We start from the raw sequence: 16,256 nt of genomic DNA, 5'->3' as shown, positions 1-16,256 counted from the left end.
AGAGTGCTAACCACCACACCACCGTGCCGCCCCTAGATTTTTCTTCTGTTTTTTTTTTCCTTTCTATCTGCAACACAGCAAACGTTTCCAATAACTATTTCTTAACACATCATGCTAATAGGGACTAAATATCATCACAACCAATGCAAAACATAATTCCTTCTAGTTTCTAAAACATGGCATAAGAGGCCCATTCACAAGATGGTTATAAGGCATGGGGGTTCCCCTATAGTAAATCTAGTCAGTCCTTTTGAAAATATGATTAAATAACACATTGTTGATATGGCATCTCCAGGACACGTCCAGTTATCCACTTCCTCCTCTCCTCATAGCAGCACGCTTGTTTCTTCAATACTGGGCTCCGGGGACGAGGGACCTATTGTTACCCGACCCCCCCTTTCACCCAGTCTTCGCCTCACTGCCATCGAGAAGGCCGGAGTCCATCCCACACGTGCTCCATTATATGCCGTTCAATGACCACTTCCTCCGGTGATCAGTTGTTGGGTTTTCCAGAAGACTCAGATGAGAAAGAGTTTGAATCACTACTGCTAGACTCTGGTGGGGATAGACAGTTACATTCCTGACCGGGTTCTGGATCATGTTGGTAACAGAATGGACAGTTCAAAATTAGTGCATGGAAAATAGGAAAACAACAACCCATTATGATGGCTTTAAGTAGAATCATTCCAATAAGAGGGGCACATGTGCTCAAAATCCATGCAGTAGTGGGGTTTCCTCTAAAGAATCTGAAAATCGTATCCCATGGCCTTTGATTTAAATAGCCTCCAGTGGTTTGTGCTTAATTGCAAAAGTTAAATTACCCAGCCCTTCGGATTTGGATGGGAGATAAGTGCAACACCCCTCTCCCATGATGGCGCACACTCCTCCTTGGGAAGCTGTCAATGCATCTAATGCAACACGATTATCAATAGCAAATTGATGCAACAAAGCAAGCCCATTACTAATAGATTGAAAGCCTAAAATTGTTGCATTAGCCACTAACACCAGGTCATGTCGTGTAAATGCTGTGAGATAATGGTTAGCATACTGTAACTCTGTATTCCAAAATATAGATTTAAAGACTAGCTGGGAGTGTGTAAAAATCTGATGATCATTTGGTAAGGCATAGTATTGGCTTGACAAATCCACTGAATTCATGTTTTTTAGATGTATGTATTCTGTGACAGGTATTCAGATAGGTCTCTGTTAGATCTCTGTGAATTTGTGTGATTTGGAAGAAATTCAACTGGTTCCACTACATAAATTACATCATTTAAGACACACAGTGCACATCTTCTTTTAAATGAAGGTGGTAGACTATCCCATATGTTGGTACCAAAACACCAGTGGAATCTAGGGGTTATGGCTATACCCATTGTGGATAGCATTCCATAATCACTGACATGATCAAGCATCATGCGGCACTGTTCAGGCTTCAAGAAACCCATATTTTGTCCCTTCTGTGAGTCACGTGGTTGTCCATTTACACAAACATCATCAGTGTTGGGTAAGGGTTACTTTAAAAGTAATCAAAGTACGTTACTGCATTACTTTTTAAAAAAGTAACCAGTTACTTTACTGCATTACTCCCTGAGTAAAGTAACGCAATTACTTTAAAAGTACTTCCAACGTTACTCCCTGAGAAAAGTAACTCAAGTACTTTTAAGTAAGAGTATTCTACATTTCCTATTGGGCAATGGACCACAGGGCGCTAAGTGTAGTGTAAGATTTAACCACTAATCAGGTAAATGTTTCATTTTGCATAAGTTGATTAAGGTTGGAGTTCATGTAACCATGTTTTATGTATCCATGTATGGCAAAGCACTTTTACACAAGTTTGCGTATTCATATATTGAAAACACACACATACCATACCATATATTGCCTGGAAGTGTGATAGTAGACGGTAGCAGTAGGCTGGGAGAAAAAGATTACACCATTAGGACATGCCTGGGCATGTCTGGGCATGTCCAGACGTGTCTGAACAAAGGCAAAAAGGCCTGCCACTAGAGGGGGAAGGACTAAAAAGTGCTGAGTCAGCAGAAATGTGACACCGATATGGTGGGAAGGACTAAAACTCAGCAGAAATGTGACACCTTTATGATCAGCGCCCAGTGGAAAAGTTTAAGGAAAAGAGATGACTCAGCAGAAATTCTACGATAAAAGAGCAAGCGCAAACAAAGAAACTTCAGTCTCGCTCCGGAGCTTGACTCATTGAGTTGTGATGTGTTTGTTGCCTGCGAGCACATTAAACTCAGTTGCATCTGATTCTACGTGTCTCCAGTGATTTTTTGACCTCTGAGTATTTGAGTTTTTGATATCTAATGGAAGACAAAGAAAGTCCGTTTGAGAGGAGAAGAGCGAGGTCGCGAGCTTACTGGCACGACTCGGGACCTTGACCTTTTTGCTTCTACATAATTTGGCGAGCCAGCGTAGGAGGACGAGGAGGTCAGATCCTAAGATTGGGGGCGCTTGGCTGCACATCAGACGTACAGGTGGCCACCAGATACGGTAAGCAGAGCCTTTTTTCTGCCTAAACCGGGTGCGTCTGAGGTGCAGTTGGGAGCCGCCCAGGTTGGAGGTATTTGACAAATTCCTCTCCTAAAAGAACCTAAAATGTGATGTAAAAATTACTAACTAATAACACAACATTGGAACATAGCTGATATATTGCTGGAGACAACTGAATCTAGTGCAACACAGTGTGTGTGTGTGTGTGTGTGTGTGTGTGTGTGTGGAAGTTAGAGAGATAAACATGGAGAGTGAATGTGGGAGTGAGTGAGTGAGTGTGTGTATGTGTGTGTGGAATGTGGGGGAGTGAGCTAGAGAAACCAAGCAGGCAAAAGAAAGAGTGAATGTGTGTGTGCTGAATGTACGGTAACAAATGTAGTGAGGAATGTAGTAAGAGTAAAGTATTTAAAGTATTAAGAGTATTTAAAGTATTTAAAGAGACAGAGGTGCACAATAAGAGAAGAAAAGAGTACTCAAAAGCATATACGTGGTTACCAGTGCCGAAACTTGCCAACACTCCCTTTAGCCTGTAGGGGCGGGGGTGTTGATGCCAGCCGGCAGGTTTGCGCGGGCGGAATGCTGAGTAAATTCGCGGATACCGCTGTTGGCTTGCCTAGTACACCCTGAGTGGGTGTGTCTAGGGGAGACAACAGGTCTGCATAGGCGATTTACCAAAGAAGATAAAAGGCCTAAAAGCTTCTGTGGATACCGCTGTTTTGGGGAAAGTGACCTCCCAGCCAAGAAGGAGGGGGAGTCACCGTAGACAAAACGGGACTGAACGGGCAGAAAGCTATAAGTGAAGTTAAAAAGCTTCTGTGGATACCGCTGTTTTGAGGAAAGTGACCTCCCAGCCAAGAAGAAGGGGGAGTCACCGTAGACAGAACGGGACTGAACGGACAGAACGCTTAAAATGTTGCAACCAAAGAGATAAAGGAAAAGAGAAAAAGACAAAAAAGAAGTCAAAACAGTCAACAGATCGATCAAAAGTGTAAAAATTGTAAAAATCTAACTATAAGCTATAAAGTTGTTGTACATACATTGTAGTATATCTAGAAGTAAGTTGTAGTAAACACAATATAATCTATTCAAAGTAATGCATGAAGCGTTGTATAAAGTGTTGTAAATACAGTAAAGTGTTAAATAAAATGTAACTGTAAAAAGACTGACAAATCATTGGGAGACTGACTTAACAGAGAGTACAAAGGGAGGGGGTGAGGAATGCAGCCAGCACAAAGTGAGGAACACAGCCAACAGAAGTGGGCTTATACAAAAAGCAAAGCTTTGTTAAAATTTGATATTTTGGTTCTGACCTATTGGGTTAAAGGTCATTACAAAGAAAAAAAAAGACATTTTGGGGCCTGAATGTTTTATCATAATCTGGTATCTGTGTGTTTGTTTTATGTGATTTGTTTCAAAGTTTTGTTACATGAGGTAGTTATTAACAGTGTCTCAGTGAAACAAAACCAGACAAGGGTAACCTAACGGTGTCAACAAATTGTCTGGGGACTGGAAACCTAATGGTGCCAACGAAAAGTCCACGTTTCACTGATTGAACCAGTTGCTCGGGTGAACTCCATACAAACTGGTTGGCTGTTAAGGGGAGAATAAAAAATAAATATCTATTACTTTAATTTAATCTTATAGATAAATAAAATAAGTTATAAGTATAGTTTCATAAATAAATCGAATAAGTAATAAAATTATAAATAAAATAAGTGATAAGTATAGTTTTATAATAAATAAAATAAGTAATAAAATGAAGAAAAAAGAAGTTGAGATCAAGCTGTTAAGAGCTGGGTGGAAGAAGGTGACAGCAGTAGTGATGAAAATTGGGCTGAGCAACATTGTGTGACTGATGGCATAGTAGATACCAGAGGCATAAAGAACACATTTCGGGTTAGAAAGAACCTACATAGACAACGAGGGTGAGAAGCAGTGGCAAGACGAGCAAGACATTTGCTAAAACTTTGGATAGTTAGTAAATTTACCAATTGAAACAAGTGAAGGGCGAATTTCAGGTATACAGTGGGAGACGATTTTAAATAATTTGTGGACTCCCCGCTCTTTAGATCCACTGCTGCAATATTTGTGTGATGGTTATAAAAACAGACCTGTAGCTTCACTTCCTCTGAACCAGGTAATATTTCAAGATTTAGAGAACAGAGTGGAATTTAATCCAAGATTGCAGATTGTTGTCGTGCCTAGAAAAGCTAATTTGGGAGGAGATTGGTCACATAAATTAGAACATAACCTCTGAAGAAAAATAATACAAAACTGCCTTCACAGTAGGGAAATCACTAGCACTGATACATACAAAAGAAACAGACGAGCAACCGCAAAATTCCAAGAGTGAGTAAAGTTAAACAAGGCTTCATGGGAGCCAACCAAGAACCTGGCATGTTGCGACAAGGTGGATACAGAACTAAGACACACTGAGGCAAAAGACACTAAGGCGAGTTATAAGAAAAAGAACAGAAGGGTTAAAAAAAAAAAAAAAGAAAAAGGGAGGTATTGGGGTGGTTTAGACAGACAGGGGGTGGGAAGCAAATGGTGCAAGTAGAGTACTGTAAGCATCCACAGGACCCACAGGACTCACAGACACTGAAGCAAATGGTGCAAGCAGAGCGCAGCAAGGACACACAGGACCCCCAGGCACCGACGGATGTGACACCCACAGCCCCACCCCTGCCAGCATCACCACCACCATATCCACAAGATACATCACCATCAGAGACGGCACAATACCCACTACGCTCAGTAGGGGAGGCAAGAGCAGCAACAACAATGGAAGGCCAAGTGGAGGGAAGGTTCATAGTGACCTTGGCCAGGGATACGAAGACCAAGAGCAGATGAAAGAAGACGCTCCCCACACGCAGAACACTGACAATGCAATGCCTCACATTACCACTACTGTTATCCACAATGAGAAGGTGGAAACAACGATAGCCAGAGCCCCACGGGCGGGGTCGAGGCGAACCTAGGGGAGGACCAGCAGGCCGAGGAGGATGGAGAAGGGGACCGAACCTTCCTCCAGGACCCCAGCCACCACAACGGCAAACCTATCAGCGAGCCGCACCCTATCAGCAATCAGGCTCCCAGGAAATGAACACAGGATTTCCAGGAGTGAATCCTGCAGCACCTAACAGGCTGTGCTGGGGTTGTTACCAGCCCGGCCCCCGACGCAAGGGAGTGTCCGGTCAACCCATGAGAAGGTCCAGCAGAAAACTGGCTGAAAACGAGACAGGGTGCCCATGATAGGGTTGCCCGGAGAAGCCTGAGGGGGAAGTAATGTCACCAGTCATTTCATTACAGCCACACAACGAACCAACTATACCTGTTGTCATCCACAAACAAGCATATTCCTTTATGGTGGACACAGGGGCTACATATGGAAACACAAAAAAAAAAAAAAAAAAAAAAGACTCTACACACCCCCTCTCTAAGTCATCCATCAAGACCATAGGCTTCTCTGGGAAATCACAAGTCATACCAATGACAGAGCCTGTTTCAATGCTCATTGCTGGTAAAGTCATCTTTGCACCCCTACTCTACTCAACTCATACGCCAGTGAACCTTCTAGGCAGAGATATATTGTGCCCTCTCAAAACTAAGATCATGAGTACTCAAGATGGACTATATTTAGACTTCTCTGACGACCCCCCACAAAGCATGATGCCACAGCTGCCCGGGAACGCCACAGAGACATCACAGGCGTTGGTCTACTGGCTCCAACTGACATCAGACGAGTCTCACCTCAAACAGACATGGACTCAGTGGGAACCATGGGTCAGGTTACATTTTGACACAACACATACTCTCAATCTGCCACTGCATTGCACGCTCATGTATGACGCGGACCAGACTCATGTAGATTGTAAAGAATGCAGGGACACAGTGCTCAAAAAAAAATAAATAAATAAAAATAAAATAAAAAAAGAAAATAAAAACCATGCCTGATCATTAGTGAAGACATGTATTCAGTACCTCAAGGTGTGCCTCCCAGAAGAATTAGCAGGATGGTCTCAGGTGCCAAATTCTGCACCACACGTTACATTGATGATAGCAGAAAGTTATGAGTCTCATCATCTGGGTCCAATGGTCAGATGTGCACTGCAGGTGCGAGAGTGGTTACCCACCAAGAACAAATACATCCACATTTCAGATGACAAACAATACATCAGAATCTAACTAAGACAGGTGATGAAACAGTCGCAGACAAGGTACATGTAGATGGTACTACTCCCACACAGACAGCAGTCACAGAAGAACACGCACAGTTGTTGAGTAAAGTTCCACCACATCTATGGACAGCACATAAAACTGATGTAGGATAAGATCAGCGCAACCTGTTCGCATCACACTAAAACCACATAATAACCTATCATACCAGAGGCAGTATCCTCTCCAGCAGCATGCCATTGACGGTATCCAACCCACAATTGAAGGCTTGGTAAAGGCTGGAGTTCTGGTCAAAACTAGAAGTCCGTGCAAAATGTTCATTTTTCCAATCAAGAAACCAACTTCTTCAGAACAGTAGCTAATGCAGTGGTGGAAACAGAGACGCCACATGTGCCAGATTCACACATGTTGCTTTCAGACATACCACCCGACACACAGTGGTATACAGTCATTTATTTATGTTCTGTTTCTTTTCAGTGTACCGCTACACCCAGACTCTCAATATTTGTTTGCATTCACTTATGAATGTCAGCATTATGACCTAGCTAATTTGAACGTGCCAAGCACTGTATTACAGTATGCAGATGATTTGCTTGTCTGTTGCCCTTCAAAAGAATAATGTCAAAAGATTCCATTGCAGTGCTCATAGCATTAGCAGAGGGGGGACACAAGGTTAGTAAAGACAAATTGCAGTTCTGCCAGCAGTCTGTAGAGTACTTGGCCAGACAGTTGAGTGGGGATAAAAAGTGCATTGCCCCATCTCAGATGGAGGCAGTAAGTAAGGCTTCTCAACCGCAGACGGTGGGCCAAATGCTGTCTTTTCTCGGCATGACAGGATACAGTCGGCCATGGATTTGTGACTATGCTATAAAAACTGCTCCACTCAGAGTTTTAGTAAGAGCAGCAGGACAGACAAACAACACAGCACAGCTGTCCTGGACGGAGGAAGCAGAAGGTGCGTTCCAAGCCTTAAAAATAGACATGCGGTGCGTTCCAAGCCTTAAAAATAGACATGCAGTCCGCTCCAGCGTTAGGCACTCCTAACTACTCCAAACCTCTTTATCTCTACGTAGCAGAGAAATCTGGGTTTGCGCGTGTCGTCCCAATGCAAGACACACCCACAGGTAAATAACCACTGGCATATTATAGCACTAAGCTCGATAACATAGAGGCCGGTTCGCCTCCCTGTTATCAGGGGCTAGCCGCAGCTGTCTTTGCATTTCAAAAAGCATCCTCGTTAACAATGGGACATCCTGTAACTTTGTACACCTCTCACCAGCTTCGGCCCTGCTGACAAGTCCCAGATTCGTTTTGACACAGGCCAGACGCACAGGATATGAGGTTATCCTGTCCACTCCTGAGCTCGACATTCAACGTTGTACCATCATTAATCCAGCCACCAAAATGGTTCTACCCACAGAAGGTACACCACGACTGTCTTCATGGCACAGACAAATTTATGCACGCCGAAGATTTACATAATCAGCCCATTTTAACTGACCTCACGTTGCTCGTTGATGGCTCCTGTTTTCAGGACGCCACAGGTAGTCATGCAGGCTATGGAATTGTACAGCTCAATAACGATCAGAATTTTGTGACTATACGATCATGTCATGATCAACTTGCTCAGCCCTGCTCCGCCCAGCTTGCAGAGATAAAAGCTCTAACAGCAGCATGTAGATTAGCAAAGGGAAAGTCACTGAATGCATATACAGATTCAGCATATGCATATGGAGTGTGCCACATCCACGCAAACATTTGGAAACAGAGAGGGTTTCGTGGAGCAGACGGCACGCCAGCTACACATGAGGAGGCCATTGTTGACTTGTGGGAGGCTGTGCTCCTCCCCGAAGCCCTAGCTATAATCAGATGTCCAGCCCACCAAAAGACTGATTCATTGGTAGCCAGAGATAATAACCTAGCTGATAGCTAGCAAGATAGCAGCCAAACAGGCAGCAATGGGTGCAGTAATGGCACCCATGTTAACCATCCAAGATTGTGAAACCCTCACTACCATGCCTTCTCTTGTAGCCGCGCAAAACAGAGTAAGTGAAGCTGAAAAACGACTGTGGATCAAGCGTGGCGCTATCAGAACACAAGCACAGGGGCCAACAAATGGTCTCTGGCGAGACAGTCATGGCAATTTTGTACTACCAACCTTGTTGCTGTGACATGCTATAATTTGGGTGCATAGTAATGACCATTGCGCAAGGGGGAGATCCTACGGAAATTGCAAGCAACATGGTGGTCACCATTCATGGCAGCCACGGTAGATAGAGTACTAGGCGAATGCGAGATCTGCGCAAGATACAACATCAGGAGAGTTTTTACAGCCCCACTGGCGCATACCACCTCCAGACGGTCCTTTCAGACACCTCACGTTAGACTACATAGACATGGGAGCACAATCCAGAGTAAGAAAAATGAGATACGTCTTGGTGGTCATATGCGGATACAGCTGATGGGTAGAAGCAACAGCTACAGCCGATCAGATCATAGAACACTTGCAAAATTCCTCTGCCAAGAAGTCTTCCTGAGATTTGGGATGCCGGATACCATATCATCAGATAACGGAAAACACTTTGTATCTAATGTAACACAAGAAACACTGAAGCAACTAGGCATCAAACAAAAGTTTGGCTGTGTCTACTACCCTGAATCACAGGGGGCAGTAGAAAGAGCAAATGGGATTCTGAAAACAAAAATAGCAAAAATAGTAGTAGACAGTGGGGACAAGCTTAACTGGGTGGATGCTTTACCGCTTGCACTAATGTCAGTGCGCTCACAAGCTAGCAGAATCACGCATCTAACACTGCATGAAATGCTTACGGGTTCACCCATGCCAATACCATATTTGAGGGGTCCCTACGAAGGGCCCCCATTGGAGCAACTGCAAAATGAAATGTTTGACTATTTACGAAGTCTATCCCCTATCCATAGGGCTATCTTCCAGCAGGTGAAAGGCACCACCGAGGACAGAAGGGTCGAAATCCCAGAAGACCTTCAACACATACTTCCTGGAGAGTGGGTGTACGTCAAGGTGTTCGAAAGGAAGTGGGACCAGCCACGCAGAAAAGGTCCATACAAGGTCATATTAGCTACACCAACTGCCTTGAAAGTTGAAGGTAAGGACGTTTGGTTCCATCTTAACCACTGCTGCAGAGCTAACAACCCAAAGAGGGTGTCGACAGAGAGCACCTCAGAGGAAAACACCCCATCCTCAGTGGCTGACGATGAACCTCATGAGTCGCCACCTGGTAGCCGCAGGGCTGATGATGAGGGCCCAAGCGCAGAGAGAACAGAGAGAGGAGAGAGAGGAGAGGCATAAAGAGAGCAGGGAGAAGAAAGCAGCAGCTCAGAAACAGGCGAGGCCAGAAGCATAGAAGGGTTAGACGCAGACCCAGGAGACTCAGACAGAAGCAGAACAGACTCAGGAGACTCAGAAAACAGAGAAGGAACAGCCCAGGGAACAGCCCCCAATAGACCAGCACAGGGAAAGGTTGAGAGCACAGGCAACATGGGGGGAGGAATTAAAGTGGGAATAATAATACTACTAACCCTATTGCTTATCCTGGTAGGAGTAGAACAGAGTGAAGGGGCAGAACCAGACAGACAAGGCCAGGCACAACTAGGCAAGTGTGCAGTAGCACGAGGGACCATGGCCACAAAACAGGGCAAGATACCTTACAGAGAGATCATACAGTTAACTTACTACAAGTCGCATGCTTATGACCACGTACTGGTGGAGGGCACAGGAAATGTTAGGTTGCATGGCCGGTCTATAGGACCACAGTGTAGTGTAGAAGGGATGGTGACAGCAAGAGTCTGGTGTGATAATGAAAAATGTGCCAATGTAGACACCTGGCACACAGTACCCGTAGAACTGGCTCAGCAATGGCTCAAACTAAAACCGAAACCCCCATAGAAGAATCAGAAATACACCGGTACAAGACACCGAACTAATTAGAAGTACCACATGGAGATCTAATATGTTTTATCAGTGGTTAGAGTACTCCGTCAAGCAGGTAACTAACAGCTCGTGCATAGCCTGCCACAGAAAATTAGGCCTACCTAGAGTTAGGCCCCTCCCCATGAATACAGGCGAAGACGGAAACCTGACTTAAGCTTTAGAAAACATACGTAGATTAAGAGACCAACAGGTACAACACTCTAATTGGAACACAAAAACCTCATCAGTTCTTGACTGGTTAGAAAAGTTCTCTGTTGGAAAAATCTCCTATGATCTATAGGAGTAATATTTGGACTTGTTCTATTCTTTTGATAATTTGTTGCGTCCTTCCCCTAGTACAGATCTTGATAAGAAGGGCCATGAGAACGGCCACGGGACAATTTGTTATGCTGATACAACAGCAGGAAAAGCTCCCTGAGAAAGGCGAATTGTGGAAACTAGATAAACTGTGGGTAAGATCCTATGCACCCAAAAGATTGAACAACGATTTATATGAAACCATGACTGACAATATGGACGTATGTGAAAATATGGCTGATAGTATAAACTTATATGAGCCAATGAAGGGGAACCTGGAAGGGGAACACGAGGTTGTATAGAGGGAGAGCCGATTCAGGGTAAGAAATAACCAAATAATTGGCAATAGATTCAGGAAAAACCTTGCTGTTACCAAACCCATACTAACAATCGACTGATTAACATATATTAGGTAATTTATACCACAGGGCAATTAGGAGGAAAAGGAGAGAAGTGAATTGAACTAAACAATGTCCTTTCCAACACATAGATAGGTGCAGAGCATGGCCAGCAGTTGGAGATCCCTGTATCCAAAGCAGCAGAATCCAGGGTTGGCCTACCAAGAGCGCCCAGCCATGCCAGAGGACCAGCCCCCATTTGAGCCCAAGCTAGGGATGACCTACAGCGACAACTGGTCAACCACCACGAGCTGCAACAGGAGGTCGAGATGCTGAGGGACCAGGTGGCGTCCTAGCGGCGCCTGCGGATGACTGGCACATCCACCTATGAGCCCGACGGATAGTAACTAGGCGGCATTAACAGCAAAGATAACTATGTACCTTGCCTACTGTGACCTGTATATGAGAAGGTTATTGTAATTAATCATGCATGCAATGTATAACTCTTGTATCCACACACCACTACATTAATAACATTCAGAGCAATCAGATTACGGGAATTATTACCGAGACTGTTTTATGTGTGATGTATACTGATAATGGTTCTGTAGTATGGGACTTTTCAAGTCCCACAGCAGGGAATATATATTTTTCCTCTGTTATGTTTTTGATTCATGTTGATTATTGTATGGGACTATGTAGCCCCAAAGGGAGGAATGTAGTGTAAGATTTAATCACTAATCAGGTAAATGTTTTATTTTGCATAAGTTAATTAAGGTTGGAATTCATGTATGTATCCATGTATGGCAAAGCACTTTAACACAAGTTTGCGTATTCATATATTGAAAACACACACATACCATACCATATATTGCCTGGAAGTGTGATAGTAGGCAGGGAGAAAAAGATTACACCATTAGGACATGCCTGGGCATGTCTGGGCATGTCCAGACATGTCTGAACAAAGGCAAAAAGGCCTGCCACTAGAGGGGGAAGGACTAAAAAGTGCTGAGTCAGCAGAAATGTGACACCGATATGGTGGGAAGGACTTAAACTCAGCAGAAATGTGACACCTTTATGATCAGTGCCCAGTGGAAAAGTTTAAGGAAAAGAGATGACTCAGCAGAAATTCTACGATAAAGAGCGAGCGCAAACAAAGAAACTTCAGTCTCGCTCCGGAGCTTGACTCATTGAGTTGTGATGTGTTTGTTGCCTGCGAGCACATTAAACTCAGTTGCATCTGATTCTACGTGTCTCCAGTGATTTTTTGACCTCTGAGTATTTGAGTTTTTGATATCTAATGGAAGACAAAGAAAGTCCGTTTGAGAGGAGAAGAGCGAGGTCGCGAGCTTTCTGGCACGGCTCGGGACCTTGACTTTTTTGCTTCTACATAAGCCTACATTTTTTTGTCTCCAAAATTAAAGTTATGGACCACTTGCCCTTCACTGAGATCCAATTCTCCCATCACAGCCATCACTTTGACCAATAGAAACAGAGAACGATCTGCTGCCGTAGACAACTGTATGACAACACCCCAGCATTTTTAATATTTCCTCTAGGGATGTTACCACACAGAGTAAAAGGGGGAAATGATGGTGTGAAACAGCAGAGGCACTTTGTCAACCCGCTGAGTTAACGTGACTGTCATTAGCATCAAGCTAGCAAACAATGGTACATCCTCACGGTCGGATATAAAGTAATAACATTAACAAATAGCGGCGGGGCTTTTACTCACCACAACTGCAGAGACTCCCAGCTTCATTTGAAACAAACTACATTATAGACGGTCCGTTATTTATTAATCCCTCTATGTGTTTATGTATTTACTTTTTATTCGCTCCGTTGTCTTTATAAAGTTAACATATCGCACCCTCATTTCAAACTCAACAGTTGTTTCAGATTAAAAGCCCCTTATAACCTCGGCTCAGAGAATCCCTCCATTTTCTAAATAGGCTTTTATTCTGAAACATTTGTCAGAACTTTCTGTGGAAGATACAGTAGCTTGATATTTTACTTATGGTGCTTCAAATGTAGCTCCTGCCATCTGCTGACGCTTTTAGGTGACTACAACAACATGTCGGCTGGCACATGAACAGACACAGTGACTCAGATAATAGTAAAAGTAATAAAAATAGGACACGAATAACCCAATAACATCACACACGCCGTGAAAGACAACCGGGGATAATTGGTGAGTACCAGCGTGTAGCGTGTACCAGGCATAATGCAAGTCCTGAGTCTGAAATATGCCTGTCAGCGAGTCCTACTCCACCGTAGACAACGGCAGCATTTCTCTGACCACGTAACGAGCAACAAGCTCCGTGGCTTCTTTCTGACTGATAGGTTTAACATTATCTCCGTTATTAGAACCAAACAACAGCCATTGCTGTTTCGGAGCTGAAGGACCAGCATTCTAAAAGTAACGGAAGTAACTGATGTCTTGTTTGAAAATGTACTTAAGTATTTGATTACTCAAACAGCAAACTAACGCGTTAGGTTACTCGTTACTGCAAAAAGTAATCAAAGTACTCTAACGCATTACTTTGTAACGTGTTATACCCAACTCTGAACATCATAGATGGCTGAAGAATTAACTGTAGCTGAGGATGTGGTCAGCAGATACTTGAAAATGATATTTTCTATAAAAATTTGGACATCCCATTAGCGAAGGATATTTCTCAGGAACGTGAAATTTTATGAGATGCACCGTTGAAATATCCTTTCCATTCATTTGACTAATAGAGAGATTGGAGTACACAGCATATAGGGTCATTTTATAGGAAAAGTTGTTTAATTTCTGAACTAGATTGGTAGTTTTGCCAAAGTACATGTTATTAGACCGAATTACAGGTCTCCTGGAAGATGTAGTTAATTTATGAGTTCCCGTTTTAAGATGGTTTTGAATCACATACTGATATGGTAAAATACATAAAGATGGTAGTCCTTCGGGGCGCAGGGAGGATTCATCACAATTTAAAATAAAGTTAGAATTTTCGAACGCGTTTTTTGTAAATCAGTTCTTACGCTTGACGTCGAATTTATCAATTCCATACAATCGTGAGTACAGTCTCCATTTTCTTGTTCTCCACCACGCAGTAATGATTTCAAATGAATATGGGGATTCATATGTGTTGTAGTTGAAATAGTGAGATTTCGGGTTAAAATATGTTCACAATTACTTCGTTGTTGACTTGTCATATGTTGTGTGGTTATGTTAAGAAGAATGATGTTAACGGCGTGTGTCGTGTGAAGCACCAATGGATGTCCTAAAACTATGGTTTGTAATTTTTCCACCATTATAGCAGCAGCTGCGACAGCTCACAAACATGGGACCATGCCTTGAACAATTAATGGTAAAGATTTAAAGTAATATGCCACTGGTCTTAACCTGTCACTGTAAACAATAGAGAGGCCTTGACAAAACCAGCCAGTCTAAGAACAAAGGAAACGTGCCAAGCTTCCATCGGTCCAGTAGCTATAAAAGTGTAAATCACTTTTGAAATTCAAACTCTTGCTCCCCTATTGGGCGACAGCAGCCAGGTTCAGGTGTAGTCAGAAGGAACCCCCTATGACGTCACTGAGACTTTAATTGCTGCTGCGCGCTGACGCCCCTCGCAATCCCCGAGTGACGAGCTGCTGGAAGGAAACCAAAGCTTTCTGTGCGCAAGTTACTGCTAGGGAGCACCTCAAATGTTTGAATTTAACTGACCTAGGCCGCCCTTTTGTTTCTTGACTCGCTGGAGGAGGAAAGACACTTTTTCTTTTGTTTTGAACACTCCATGGAGCACCCGAGGAATGCAGTGCAACCCTGCCGTTCCTCAGCATCTGCAGATTTTGGAGAAACCCCCTTTTTCTCCAGAGGAAGACGGAGTCCCCGAGGCCTCGTTTCTTCAACCGAGTCGACTCAGCTGATCCCTCTTCTGCCACACCGAGGACAGCATCTTTCATTCCGCTGTAGGACGCTACAGCGGCACCGCGCACTCATCCCACAGCAACAGAAGGGACACACATCGTCGCGGCGGCGACTCAAGTAAGCAAAGAGGGGACTTGAGTCAATATGTAAAATCTATCTTTTTTGTTATAGAGTCAAATTTCAAAACAAGGTTCCATACATGAAGTCTTCTTTAAAGGTCTGCATCCTGTTGTTTTGATTCTGAGAGAGGATTAAGGTTAACTCCATCGATACACTGAATATTTCAGCACCCTATGAGGTCTTTTTATGATGGATCTGAGAGAGGCATTAGTAGTTAGTGTAAATATCACATTTTTGATTACAATATGGGATCTGTGATTCATATCCAAATAGATTAGTTTTTCTCTTCAAGATAGATTCATGCAATGCAAGATTTCTACATAATGTGTGTTTTCCAGAAAATTCATTGTATACACAATTGATACAAATACAAACATACAAATACAAAACAAAGTGTATTCCTATAAATTCACCTTTTTTTAAGTCTTCCTTTCTTCAGATTTTTAAGTACTTACTCTATTATCTTATAGGTTTTGGTTAAGCACAAAGTCACTTTCAAAAAATGACTTAATTGACATCCAGTGCTTGTGAAAAGTAGGAAGAGGAAGGTTTTCTTTTTTGACTGAAAAGTTTTATAGGTCCACTCTCATGTCCACTTAAAGTCTGATAAAAGTTATACTAGTTTTCTTTATTCTGTTTATTATTCTGCTGCTCTCTGAATGGCCCTTCAGTTTAATATAGTCTAAAGCTTGAAATTAGCTAGTAAAAGATATTCACCAAAGTTGGGCTTCCATACTTTGATTTGTCGCTTCTAGTTAGTCAATTTAGTGTAGTGTTTATTAAGTGAACAGCTTGTGATTGTTGAATCATAATTGTTTAATAAATTTGTGACTTTACTAGAGCAGTCCTCTGTGGTGATTTGTGCATTGTTTTTGTATCAATAGCTGGTTGTGATGGTCAGTGCTCGGGTTCACGCCTTTTAATTATT

The 16,256-nt window shown here is 43.0% G+C and overlaps 1 protein-coding gene across 5 annotated transcripts in view; it reads left to right on the top strand.

The window, feature by feature from the left end:
- The window catches only part of LOC125885805 (uncharacterized), a 65,203-nt gene extending 52,482 nt beyond the window's left edge, over positions 1–12,721 (top strand). The window contains exons 1-2 of one of the 5 annotated variants that reach the window (XM_049571604.1): positions 5,476–9,815; positions 11,448–12,721. In XM_049571604.1, coding sequence (XP_049427561.1) covers positions 8,948–9,815; positions 11,448–11,569 — 990 coding nt within the window. In that variant the 5' untranslated portion in view covers positions 5,476–8,947 and the 3' untranslated portion in view covers positions 11,570–12,721. Of the gene's footprint in view, positions 1–5,475 lie in introns of those variants that run through there. The other 4 variants (XR_007448941.1, XR_007448942.1, XR_007448940.1 and 1 more) reach the window with 4 other exon arrangements.
- The last annotated feature ends 3,535 nt before the right edge of the window (positions 12,722–16,256 follow it).

This window comes from Epinephelus fuscoguttatus, linkage group LG1 (assembly GCF_011397635.1).
Source record: "Epinephelus fuscoguttatus linkage group LG1, E.fuscoguttatus.final_Chr_v1".
Taxonomy (NCBI): Eukaryota; Metazoa; Chordata; class Actinopteri; order Perciformes; family Serranidae; genus Epinephelus; species Epinephelus fuscoguttatus.
The sequence above is the reverse complement of the archived record's forward strand: the minus strand, read 5'-3'. Positions and strand labels throughout refer to the sequence as shown.